Source organism: Pseudophryne corroboree, chromosome 11, assembly GCF_028390025.1.
Source record: "Pseudophryne corroboree isolate aPseCor3 chromosome 11, aPseCor3.hap2, whole genome shotgun sequence".
NCBI classification, from domain to species: Eukaryota; Metazoa; Chordata; class Amphibia; order Anura; family Myobatrachidae; genus Pseudophryne; species Pseudophryne corroboree.
Window position 1 is genome coordinate 317,298,274 of NC_086454.1, and position 13,514 is coordinate 317,311,787.

Here is a 13,514-nt window from a genome sequence, read left to right on the forward strand (position 1 = left end):
TTGCTATGCAGGACTCAAGGGGCTACAAATTGCGGTGGCAAACGATTAGATGTATGTGTAGCACAGAACCTTAACATGGTGCAGGGAGAGGAGATGACAACAGGGCTGTTTGTTTCCTTCAATTCCAGCACAACTTAGTGACATCATGCATTAATCATCCACTGATAACTGGTTGTAATAATAATTAATACAGCACCTGCTTGATGCAAGCTCTAAAACATCAGCAAACAGCATCCTAAAGGGAGAACAGTCACAGTACATGTGTTTAGTCTGTTCCATGGCTTAGCCAGAGAATGTCCCCGGAGCGCGATAAACCCCAAAGCAATGTTCCCCACACTGTAAGCAGGGACGAACCATATGTCCCAGACACAGTCACGCCAGCAACCTACGAGAGGCGGTGATATAAATCTGATTTGCAGAAGGGCCCACCGGACTTGTGTCTGTTACTATATCTTCAGTCACAGGAAATAAGGATCGGATAGAAGGCTACTGTTTGACAGGACTGTTTGACAGGAGACAGACAGCTATTGGAGCAACAGAATACTCCGAGGTGACAATACTGTAAGTTATTATCCAAACGGGGAAACTTTTCCAAACTTATAGTTACACAGGGACAGGTATATTATAAGGGACACCCCAGTATGGTATATCATGCGACTCCTCATCTCCCCTGTGTGTTTCAGCGGAGCCAGATTAACAATGGGGTGATGTTTACGTGTGAGCATCACCCCATTACAATTACAATGGAGTGATGCCTACACAAAAAAGGCCCCTCATCAAGACAGCCTGGTGATGACAAGCTGCCCAGAGGGCCACATGGCCGACCATAAATCATTTAAATATTAAAATTGTATTTCTATTTTCCCAATAAATTGATGCAATTGTTCTGCTTTTAAGTTTTTAGGGAGACATTGGGGCTGATAGCGAAGACTGTCACGCCCACATGATACTGGCCACACCCACACATCATTGGCCACACCCACATAACACCAGCCACATCTCTATTTCTCACAGTAGGCCCTTAATGTTCAGTTACAAAGAATGTAAGACTTTAATCCGGCCCTGTGTTTCAGTGACCAAGCTGTCTGAGTGCAACTTGGGCTGCCGAGGAGTAATTAAAAGGAATTAATCAGGTAACTATAATTCTCTGTTTTCCCCTTAAATAGTCCATGGAAGTTCTTACAATGGAACGTACCCAAGCTATACAGTAGGGAGGGTCACAGGAAACAATGAAGCCACATAGGGTGTATAAACAAACATTCATTTAAATGGAGAACATGCCCTGTAGACCAAGAATAAGTAGAGGATAAAGGGGGGTACTCACGGAGCGATAATTTAAGCAATCTGACTACATTGCTTAGATTTTAAGCATGATCGCTCTGTGTGTATGCCCCCCAGCGATAGCGATCCATCGCTATCGTGGACGGATCAATCTAGCAGGTCGCTTATTTCACCCACTGGGTGAAATGAGTATCCCCCCCCCCCCCCGGTCCCCCCCGCACGCTCAGCATACATCGCGCTGCGCTGAGCGGGGGGAGAGATGTGTGCTGAGCGGTTCGCTCAGCACATATCTCTCCCTAGATCTGCCCGTGAATACGGGCCTTTATATATACAAGCCATGATGACCAGAGACAGTAAGGATACGCATCTGTCCTGTTGCATCGCAGAAGCCTGAGCTCTCTGCCTCAAGCCCAGGGGGGTACACACGGAGAGATCAGTGCTTAAATTCTAAGCAATCTGCTTAGATTTTAAGCAGGGATCTGTCGTGTGTATGCCCCCCTATCGCGGGTGCTAGATTGAACCTGCATGCAGGCTCAATCTAGCGGGTCGCTCAATTCAGCGCTGTGTGAAGTGAGCGCCCCCCACCCCTGTCGTCCCCCCACCTCGCTCAACACATCGCGCTGTGCTGAGCGGGGGGAGAGATGTGTGCTGAGCGGTCTGTGTTAAGATCGCTCAGCACACATCTCTCCCGTCGTTGCTGGCCTTTAAGCACGGATCTCTCAGTGTGTAAGCCCCACAGCGATAGCGATACGCAACCCCGCGCGTCGCAATTGCGCTGCTAGATCAGCCTGCATGCAGGCACTATCTAGCAGGTCGCTCATTTCACAGCAGTGAAATGAGCGGCCCCCCCGTCCCTCCCCCCTTGCGCTGTGCTGAGCGGTCACTGATAGATCGCTCAGCACACATCTCTCCCCATGTGTATGACATTGCTACCGCCTGATTACAGTAGACGCAAAAGGTGCATACACACTGGGTGTTTTTGCCCAGTGCGTATGCACAGCGATGATCGCTGACATCGCTGGGCTGAAAATCGCTCAGTGCATTCCCCCTGCCCAGTGATGTCAGCAGGGGTGAACGGCCATCCATAGCAGGACAATATGGAATACCAGCAGATGAACAGCAGCCGCCGGCAATAAGCAGCTCAATCAGGTTATTGGCTGACACAGGTGCATGTTTTGGATAGAGATGTAGTGCTGGAAGAAGCGCGGGGTGTGAGAAACATCTCACAAGCTTTCAAACAATTTATGATATATACAGAATATAGCGCAGCGAACTACTGTTTATTCAAGAATTCTTAAGTGACTGGGTAAAAAAACCTCAATAAAATACAAAGCCCAATATTTTTTATTTTATTATTCTGTTTGTTTGGGGGTTTTTTTATGTATTTTTTACTATTAGTGATTAATCTCATAGGATTTTCTGGCAGAGACTGCAATATAACCTGCCTATCCCAAGCCTAACACAATGTGAGTGTCCAGCTCTCAAATTATTCTTACAGCTGACCACAGCCTCACATAATTACAGAGGAGAGACACTATTGCTCAAAGTCTCCACAGGTCCCAAATAGGTATTTCATAGCAGAGTGTTACAAGCATCCGAAGGAAACCATTCCCAAGAAATATTAATGGATTGGCAGTTTTCTCAACATTTACATATGAAGCAAGCACATAAAAGACTAGAAACATCTGTTCGAGCCAGAGAATGTGCCAAGTAACCATGCACACAGAACAGACCATACTAAATATTTTCACTGCATTAAAAACTTCCTTTTCATAAAAGAGGAGTGGAGAGAGTTACAATTATATGAAAACGCTTGGTGCTAGAATGAGAGGATGACTTAATGTGGACCTGTCGCCTAGACGCAGTGGAGCCAATTTATTGGCTGAAAGTATATTCATAAAAGTGCTGCCTATCCATTAACTTAGAGCCAGTGACATCACTGAGACTGCAGCCTATCCATTAACTTAGAGCTAGTGACATCACTGCAGGCGATCGATTCACTAAGCGCCAGTGACATCACTGAGAATGCAGGCCATCCATTCACCAAGAGCCAGTGACATCACTGAGAATACAGCCTATCCATTCACTAACAGCCAGTGACATCACTGAGAATACAGCCTATCCATTCACTAAGAGCCAGTGACATCACTGAAAATGCAGGCAATCCATTCACTAAGCGCCAGTGACATCACTGAGAATACAGGCAATCAATTCACTAAGCGCCAGTGACATCACTGATAATGCAGGCGACCCATTCACCAAGAGCGAGTGACATCACTAAGAATATAGCCTATCCATTCACTAAGAGCCAGTGGCATCACTGATAATGCAGGCAATCCAGTCACTAAGAGCCAGTGACATCACTGATAATGCAGGCAATCCAGTCACTAAGAGCCAGTGACATTGCTGATAATGCAGGCAATCCATTCACTAAGAGCCAGTGACATAACTGATAATGCAGGCAATCCATTCACTAAGAGCCCGTTACATCATTGGAAATGCAGCCTATCCATTCACTAAGAATTCAGCATACAGTATGCATTCACTAAGAGTCAGTGACATCACTGAGAATGCAGTCTATCCAGTCATTAGGAGCCAGTGACATCACTGAGAATGGAGCCTATCCAGTCATTAGGAGCCAGTGACATCACTGAGAATGCAGCCTATCCAGTCATTAGGAGCCAGTGACATCACTGAGAATGCAGCCTATCCAGTCATTAGGAGCCAGTGACATCACTAAGAATGCAGCCTGTCCATTCAATAGGAACCAGCTTTTTCTTGCACAGAATAAACTCAAGTAATTTATACATTTCCAGAGTGCCATTCCTTTCTGCACATATATCATCCGTTTGTTCTGGCACCTGAAAGAATATCGGAGCGTCTGGAGTGCCCACCTTTTCCTTCTTAAAAATATATATAAAAATATTTTTTTTACATGTATGCCCAAAGTCCTTCATCTTCTGGTCATATATACACATTCATAAGCATTAATCATTCTGTAAATATCTCATGTACAAACAAGCTCCTTCTCGGTCTGACAAGTTCCTGATTGAATCTGACGGATCATAAAAACATACTGTACTTGCCTCATTTGATGGACCTTCCAGAGGAAGGACGCAATTCACAGCGAATCACATTATAAATGGGGCAGTCCCCAAATATGTGAGTATCCTGCAAATTCTGGAGAGCAGGAAGTGAGATTAGGTCACAACATGAGACAGTTCACACTAACAGCTAATACTGCGCCTTTTCAGAGATGGAGGGGCATCATTTAGTATCAGATTTACTCAAGCTTGGCAGGTGTAGTCATAGCTGCAACTAGTACCTTACTGAGGTTGGATAATGCACTTTAGATTATTTAAAAACTACATGGCAGATAGATTTTAGAGAAACAGACAGGTGAAAAGGCACTATAAAAGTTCATTGCAGTTTTTATACACAGTCAAAATAGACAAATCCTTATTTGATATTATAAAGACAACAGGGTGACAGTTCCACCTTAAGAGATGTTAAACAAAACATGTCCTCTTGTTAAACTGCAAAATCTGTAGTGTTAAAATCCAGATTACAGTGACATCTGTGGCTTTACTAAAGTACTCAACACTGATTTTACACGTCCCAAAAAAACAATCACACGTCTGGCCTTTTGAGCTTCGGAACATGCCTCCTTTGTCAAATGAAAACTCGGAGTGACCGTTTCTCCCTATGAGAACATACACAGCCCTGATACAGCATCTAAAGAATAACAAACACTGGGAAGGCCTATGCACGAGGCATCGGCTGACCTGTAAGTGACAAGAGACTGTTCCTCTAACGGGCATTTCCTATGCTTTATTGAAACAGTCTTTTTGCAAGACTTCAAAGCCATCTAAAAGGGAAAAGGCCCTGAGCGCTGGAACTGGAGTTTCACCGCAAGTTATGCACAGTCAAGGCTGGCTTGGCCCCCGTACAATGACAGAGACACCAAGTCCGGCACATCCAGTCTGCAAATGTCAGCAAATTCAACTCCCTACCTGAATCCTAGCTTGCCTCTTGCTGGCAGATAGAGTCGGAAGGGGCTTAAGGAGATTCAGCACAACACTTTCCAGATTTCAATATCACCACTGGATGGTTGTTTATGCTGAGAAACGCAGCTTTCGGGCATAGTGATCAACACAAAGCAATCTGACTCTTCTGTACGGTGCGTGATCTGACGCAAAGGTATTTGGACAGCAGCAAGTGTACTGATATTGCTGAAAATCGTATGATTAATAAGTTTCTTTATTACGCTGGATCCGGCAGATGCACCTCCGAACACAAACTTTCTCACCAACTCTAGGCCACGATATTGCTTTATGAGGGACACCAGGGAGGAGTAATGTCTTCCAGTTGTGGAAGTTATTGGCAGCAGGCGACTGTCAGAGTACAAGTTCTGCTTGGACAAGGTGGTTTATAGCACTTGTATCGTGCGATCAGTCTGTACACAAGACACATACGCACGGGAGAGAATAATGACTTGCAATAACCTTCTGCCTCATTCTGGGTTTGCTTTTTACATACAATCCTCGTGAAACCACAACTAATACTTAGTGCCCTGTCTGCTTCTATATAAAGTGGATGACGTCCAAAACATATGAACATGGAAAAGAGAGGAAACACCATGGTCCTCAGAAATGTCTAGCTAAGGAAGGTTATATTTAAAACAAATTCTAATACATAGCCGTAACCCCGAGATGCTTCTCATACGTTTTTCATAATACACGGTATTAAAACCAGTAAGCTGCTGACATATCTGCAAACAAGAATAACGTCCTGATGTGAGTTTCCTGCTCGAAGAGAAGCGGATCATTGCCAATTTAAGTGTTTGTTTTTTGAGGAGTAACTGGTGCCAATACCCTGGCATGATCAGCTATGCAACCGGCCCCTGGGTTTGCTCTTGGAGTCTTCCAGTAACCACCATACGCATTCACACTTACAGCCAGTAGGTATAAACTTTCAAGCGTTTATGCTAAAAAAAAACCTCAGTGTATATTCAACATTAACTTGTAGGGAGAGAGCGAGAGCCGCGCGGGCTGCCATGTTTACAATGTACTCGCAGCTGCACAAGGCCAATCACTCAAACATCACATTCTTGTCTCTTCTGACGGAAACCATACCCGACCACACTACAGCCAACTGCGGTTTGGATGCACGGTGTACATGGGAAAGCTGAAGCCGGGCCCTTCATCCGACCAGAGGAACCTATCAGCAATCATCAGACCCGCGCCAACAATTTTAACATACAAACAAGAGATTACTGAAACCGTAGCATGAGTGAGCGCTGAATGCCTGGGAATTACATGCAATCCAGCGATCATGGCGACAGAACCCTCCGCTCTCTTCTAAGACTCAGGGAACACTGCTCAGCACCTATGTGGTTAACTAGGTGTGACGATGTATGCATTGTATAACCATTTTACACTTACACTTTACTCTATGTAAATGAGAATCAGAAAGATTTCTGGTAAAACAAGTAACTGAAGGCTTCCCTGTCTTCTCTGTTGTGGCTAGGGGTAAGTAGAAGGCAGGACACAGCTATACTGCTGATTGTGGCTGGGGGTAGGTAGAAGGCGGGAGAAATATATATATGCTGTTGATTGTGATTGGGGGTAGGTAGAAGGCAGGAGACAGCTACACTGCTGATTGTGGCTGGGGGTAGGTAGAAGGCAGGAGACAGCTACACTGCTGATTGTGGCTGGGGGTAGGTAGAAGGCAGGAGAAATATACGCTGCCGATTGTGGTTGGGGGTAGGTAGAAGGCAGGAGAAATATACGCTGCTGATTGTGGCTGGGGGTAGGTAGAAGGCAGGAGAAATATACGCTGCTGATTGTGGTTGGGGGTAGGTAGAAGGCAGGAGACAGCTACACTGCTGATTGTGGCTGGGGGCAGGTAGAAGGCAGGAGACAGCTACACTGCTGATTGTGGCTGGGGGTAGGTAGAAGGCAGGAGAAATATACGCTGCTGATTGTGGTTGGGGGTAGGTAGAAGGCAGGAGAAATATACGCTGCTGATTGTGGCTGGGGGTAGGTAGAAGGCAGGAGACAGCTACACTGCTGATTGTGGCTGGGGGTAGGTAGAAGGCAGGAGACAGCTAAACTGCTGATTGTGGCTGGGGGTAGGTAGAAGGCAGGAGAAATATACGCTGCTGATTGTGGCTGGGGGTAGGTAGAAGACAGGAGAAATATACGCTGCTGATTGTGGCTGGGGGTAGGTAGAAGGCAGGAGAAATATATGCTGCTGATTGTGGCTGGGGGTAGGTAGAAGGCAGGAGAAATATACGCTGCTGATTGTGGCTGGGGGTAGGTAGAAGGCAGGAGAAATATACGCTGCTGATTGTGGTTGGGGGTAGGTAGAAGGCAAGAGAAAGCTACATTGCCGATTGTGGCTGGGGGTAGGTAGAAGGCAGGAGACAGCTACACTGCTGATTGTGGCTGGGGGCAGGTAGGGGATCCGGTCTCTAGGTCGACAGTAACGAGGTCGACACTATCTAGGTCGACCACTACTGGTCGATAGTAACTATGTCGACAGGTCAAAAGGTCGACATGAGTTTTTCACGTTTCTTTTTTTCTTTTTTTGAACCTTTTCATACTTAACGATCCACGTGCACTACGATTGGAAAAGTAATCATGGCGAGCGAAGTGAGCTATGCGAGGGGACACGGTGCACTAATTGGGGTTCCCGGTCACTCTACAAAAAAAACAACACCAAAAACCCCCATAAAAAACTCATGTCGACCTTTTGACCTATCGACCTAGACCCTGTCGACCAATAGTAACCTAGTTACTATCTACCTTCCATACCACACCCGGTAGGTAGAAGGCAGGAGAAAGCTATGCTGCTGATTGTGGCTGGAGGTAGGTAGGGGATCCGGTCTCTAGGTCGACAGTAACTAGATCGACACTATCTAGGTTGACCACTATTGGTCGAACACTATTGGTCGACAGGTCAAAAGGTCGACATGAGTTTTTTACGATTTTTTTATTTTTTTGAACCTTTTCATACTTAACGATCCACGTGGACTACGATCGGAACGGTGCACTAATTGGGGTTCCCGGTCACTCTACAAAGAAAACAACACCAAAAAAAACATAAAAAACTCATGTCGACTTTTTGCCCTGTCGATCTAAAGACCCTGTCAACAAATAGTGGTCGACCTAGACACTGTCGACCTAGTTACTATCTACCTTCCATACCACACCCGGTAGGTAGAAGGCAGGAGAAAGCTACACTGCTGATTGTGGTTGGGGGTAGGTAGAACGCAGGAGAAAGCTACGCTGCTGATTGTGATTGGGGGTAGGTAGAAGGCAGGAGAAAGCTACGCTGCTGATTGTGATTGGGGGTAGGTAGAAGGCAGGAGAAAGCTACGCTGCTGATTGTGATTGGGGGTAGGTAGAAGGCAGGAGAAAGCTACGCTGCTGATTGTGATTGGGGGTAGGTAGAAGGCAGGACACAGCTACGCTGCTGATTGTGGTTGGGGGTAGGTAGAAGGCAGGAGAAAGCTACGCTGCTGATTGTGGTTGGGGGTAGGTAGAAGGCAGGAGAAAGCTACGCTGCTGATTGTGATTAGGGGTAGGTAGAAGGTAGGACACAGCTACGCTGCTGATTGTGATTGGGGGTAGGTAGAAGGCAGGACACAGCTACGCTGCTGATTGTGGTTGGGGGTAGGTAGAAGGCAGGAGAAAGCTACGCTGCTGATTGCGATTGTGGGTTGCTAGAAGGCAGGAGAAAGCTACGCTGCTGATTGTGGCTGGAGGTAGGTAGAAGGTAGGAGACAGCTATGCTGCTGATTGTGGTTGGGGGTAGGTAGAAAGCAGGAGAAATATACGCTGCTGATTGTGGCTGAGGGTAGGTAGAAGGCAGGAGACAGCTACGCTGCTGATTGTGGCTGAGGGTAGGTAGAAGGCAGGAGAAAGCTACACTGCTGATTGTGGCTGGGGGTAGTTAGAAGGCAGGAGAAAGCTACGCTGTTTATTATGACTGGGATTAGGTAGAACTGAAGGCAGTAGAAAGCTAAACTGCTGATAGCAATACTTAGATCATTGCTAAAGGCACTGTACCTGTAATAAATTAAAGAACCTCAAAACTAGAGACGAAAGGCAGCCAGAGCTACAATCTCAATTTTATTTGAAATACATTAGGAACAGCGTTCTCTCTGACTGTATATTGAAGCATGTGTGGCTATCTGACTGTACAATGAGGCATGGGAGGCTCCCTGACCATGTAATGAGGCATGGGCGGCTCTCTAATGGTACAATGAGGCACAGACGGCTCTCTGACAATAAGGTAAGGCATGGGCGGCTCTCTGACTGTACAAAGAGGCATGCTATATGCGACATAACGAAGCATGGCTAAGAACTACATATCTGACCACATTGTATTTAACATAAAGGTTGATAGGACTTGAGCCTGAGCTACAGGTTTCACACAGACTCACTGCTCAGCAATAGTGTAACAGGTTGCCAAGGACATACCTTCAGAGTTAAGTGTGATGAGCGTCACATTGTTCCCCATGCTGGAGTTTCCCGAGTGACCACTGTTAGACAACGTGTCACTTGCTTCAGAACCACTGTCATTGTCATCGTCATTGTGACTGTCATCTGGGCCTGGGACCTTGACCACAATGGTGTTGTGCCTCCGTCCAGTGACAGCACTGAAATACAATTAAACAGTTTTCTTAACCCATTACTACCATAGAGGTCTTTACGGCCAAGCCTGTCTGCACACTGTGATATCTCTCATTAATCAACCATAAAGCACCAGAGTACTCCGCTAAGCTTCACCCATGGGATGACGCATACAGAATTAGACAAATACAAAGCCGACAGTAAGGACCAATTGGGGCACATCCAATTAGCCAGCAATTCAATCAGAAATCCACTCAAAGGAGTTTATGTGCATTTCAGATTGCACCTGCAGAATAGGTGAAAAGTAGGGAATACCCCTGGGACACCGCTCCCAATGGCTAATAATGTTTTTACAGGTTTTTAAATAGGAAAATACGGTCATGGGGTAATTGATGTGGGACATGTTTGTAGAGGTGAAATGCTGTGGGACATGTATGCTGGGTGTTGTATTGACGTACAGGCGGTTTTTGAACTTGCAGATGGGAGTGCTCTTACACCTTTTTACAAACCTGTATATATCCACTTAAATATCACTATAGAGTCATTGCAATATACTCCAAAATCGATAGGCACACAGGAATTGCTGAAGAATCTGCAATACTGGGAAAGCTTCATTTACATCCAGTGGCCAGTGCTCTAGATATTAACAAGCTAATCTGCAATTCTGGATTCTCACTGTGGTAATGAAATGTTTTACAAGAAACAACTGTGATGTTTCTGTGTGTCTGGGATATGCTGCATTTACAGAGTTACAAATACTATGACAGGACAGAGGGGGTCATTCCGACCTGATCGCACGCTATTTTTTGCAGCGCTGCGATCAGGTCAAAACTCGGCAAAACTGCGCATGCGTATGCACCGCAATGCACAGGCGCGTCGTACGGGTACAAAGCGTATCGGTGCTGGGCGATGGATTTAACGAAGAATCCAGTCGCACAGCCGATCGCAAGGAGATTGACAGGAAGAAGGCGTTTATGGGTGTCAACTGGCCGTTTTCAGGGAGTGGTTAGAAAAACGCAGGCGTGTCCAAGCGTTTGCAGGGTGGGTGTCTGACGTCAATTCCGGTACCAGACAGGCTGAAGTGATCGCAGCGGCTGAGTAAGTTCAGACTACTCAAAAACTGCACTAACTGTTTTTGTACCGCTTGGCTGCACAAGCGTTCGCACACTGCAAAGCGAAAATACACTCCCCCATAGGTGACGACTATCTGATCGTAGCGCTGCAAAAAATAGCTAGCGAGCGATCAACTCAGAATGACCCCCTTAGTCAGACACCCTCCTAGCAGAGGCAGTAACCAGCAGAAACACGACCTTAAGCATAAGATATTTAAGGTCCACAGACTCAAGAGGTTCAAATGGAGACTCTTGTAGGGCATTCAAGACCAACAGACAGATCCCATGGAGCCACAGGAGCGACATAGGGAGGCTGAATCCGTAAAACACCTTGAGTGAAAGCATGAACGTCAGGAAGAGACGCAATCTTCCTCTGAAACCACATCGACAAGGCAGAAATATGAACCTTGAGGGAGGCCAGACGAAGGCCTAAGTCTAGGCCTTGTTGCAGAAAAGCCAAAAGTTTGGAAGTTCTGAAATTGTATGCATCGTAATTCTTAGCAGCACACCAGGTGAAGTACGAATTCAAGACCCTGTAATAAAACCGTGTAGAAGCCGGTTTACAGGCCTTCAGCATAGTTTGGATAACCGCCTCTGAGAATCCTTTGGCCCTCAGGAAGGAAGCTTCAAGAGCCACGCTGCCAAAGCCAGTCTGGCCAGGTCCTGGTAGACACAAGGAGGTTTGGGTGTTGAGAAAGTAGAAGAGGACGCTCGATCGATAAACCCTGCAGATCTGAGAACCAATGCTGTCTGGGCCACGCTGGAGCGACTAGAAGTAGGATTCCTCCTTCTTGCTTGAACTTCCACAGTACCCTGGGCAGGAGTGACATTGGAGGGAACACGTAAGGCAGCTGAAAGTTCCATGGAATTGCCAGTGTGTCCACGAACGCTGCTTGAGGATCCCTTGTCCTTGATCTAAAGACAGGAACCTTGTGATTGTGTCGAGACACCATCAGGTCTACATCTGGTAGGCCCCACTTGTCCACTAAGAGTTGAAAGACTTCCGGATGAAGACTCCACTCTCCAGCATGTACGTCCTGTTGACTGAGGAAATCCGCTTCCCAGCTGAGGACTCCGGGAATGAACACTGCCGATATTGCTCGCAGATGGCGTTCCGCCCAACGAAGGATTTTTGACACTTCCATCATTGCCATGTAGCTTCGAGTGCCGCCTTGATTAATTATGTATGCCACCATGGTGGTGTTGTCCGATTGCACTTGAACAGGCCTGTTCTGTATCAGAGGCAGGGCAAGAGTCAAAGCATTGAACACTGCCCGCAATTCCAGAAGAGATTCCTCCTTGGTCCACCGACCCTGGAGAGAGTGTAGCACCGCGTCCCAACCCCGCAGACTGGCGTCCGTAGTCAGTAGGACCCAGTTGGGGATCCAGAAGGGACGGCCCCTGCTTAACTGTTGGTTCTGTAGCCACCAGCTCAGGGACAGACGAACCTCCGGAGTCAAGGAGATTAGTTGAGACCTGATCCGATGAGGCAGGCCGTCACACTTGGAAAGGATTAATCTTTGAAGAGGGCGGGAATGAAATTGAACCATGTCAAAAGCCAACACCATGAGGCCTAGTACTTGCATCGCCGAGTGTATCGACACTCTTGGGTGAGAGAGGAAGTACCTGATCCTGTCCTGGAGTTTCAGGACTTTTTCTGGAGACAGAAACAATCGTTGGCTGTGTGTGTCCAGCAGTGTCCCCAGGTGCACCATGCTCCGAGCAGGGACCAGTGAGGATTTTTTCCAGTTGATGAGCCACCTGTTGGCTTGTAGCTATTGGACCGTCAGTTCCAGATAACTGAGGAGAACATCTTGGAAGTTCGCCAGGATCAGCAAGTTGGCCAGATTTGGCAGGATCCTGAATCCCTGACGGCGGAGAAGGGCCGTCAACACAGCCATGACCTTGGTGAAGATCCGAGGGGCCGTGGCCAGTCCAAATGGCAGAGCCCGGAATTGATAATGTAGGTTGCAAATAGCAAACCGCAGATATTGCTGATGCGATAAGGCAATAGGTATATGCAGGTAAGAATCCTGTATGTCCAGGGATACCATATAGTCTTCGGGTTCCATGGCCAGTACAATAGAGCGCAGAGTTTCCATATGGAATTTGGACACCCTCACAAATTTGTTCAATGATTTGAGGTTGAGTATAGGCCGGAAAGACCCATTGGGTTTCAGGACTAGAAACAGGGTCGAATAGTATCCCCTGCCTCTCTGGGACAGAGGTACCGGCACTACCATTCCTGTGTCCAGGGGGGATCGCACAACCAGGTGGAGAGCTTGCGCTTTCAACGGATCCGAAGGAATAACCGTCATGCAGAACTGGCGAGGGGGACGTCTCTTGAAAGAGACTGTGTACTCGTGAGAGACAACTTCCCACACCCAGGCGTCCAAAGTGGTCTTTAACCAGGCCTGGGTGAACTGCAGAAGTCGGCCCCCCACCCTGGGATTCCCCGGGGGGAGGCCCGCCCCGTCAT

At 47.0% G+C, this 13,514-nt stretch overlaps 1 protein-coding gene across 4 annotated transcripts in view; it reads right to left on the minus strand.

Annotated features, from left to right (window-relative positions):
• BANP (BTG3 associated nuclear protein) overlaps positions 1–13,514 on the minus strand; it is a 753,599-nt gene that overhangs the window by 508,431 nt on the left and 231,654 nt on the right. For all 4 annotated transcript variants that reach the window (XM_063945657.1, XM_063945659.1, XM_063945658.1 and 1 more), the window contains one exon: positions 9,771–9,949. In XM_063945657.1, coding sequence (XP_063801727.1) covers positions 9,771–9,949 — 179 coding nt within the window. The remainder of the gene's footprint in view (positions 1–9,770; positions 9,950–13,514) is intronic.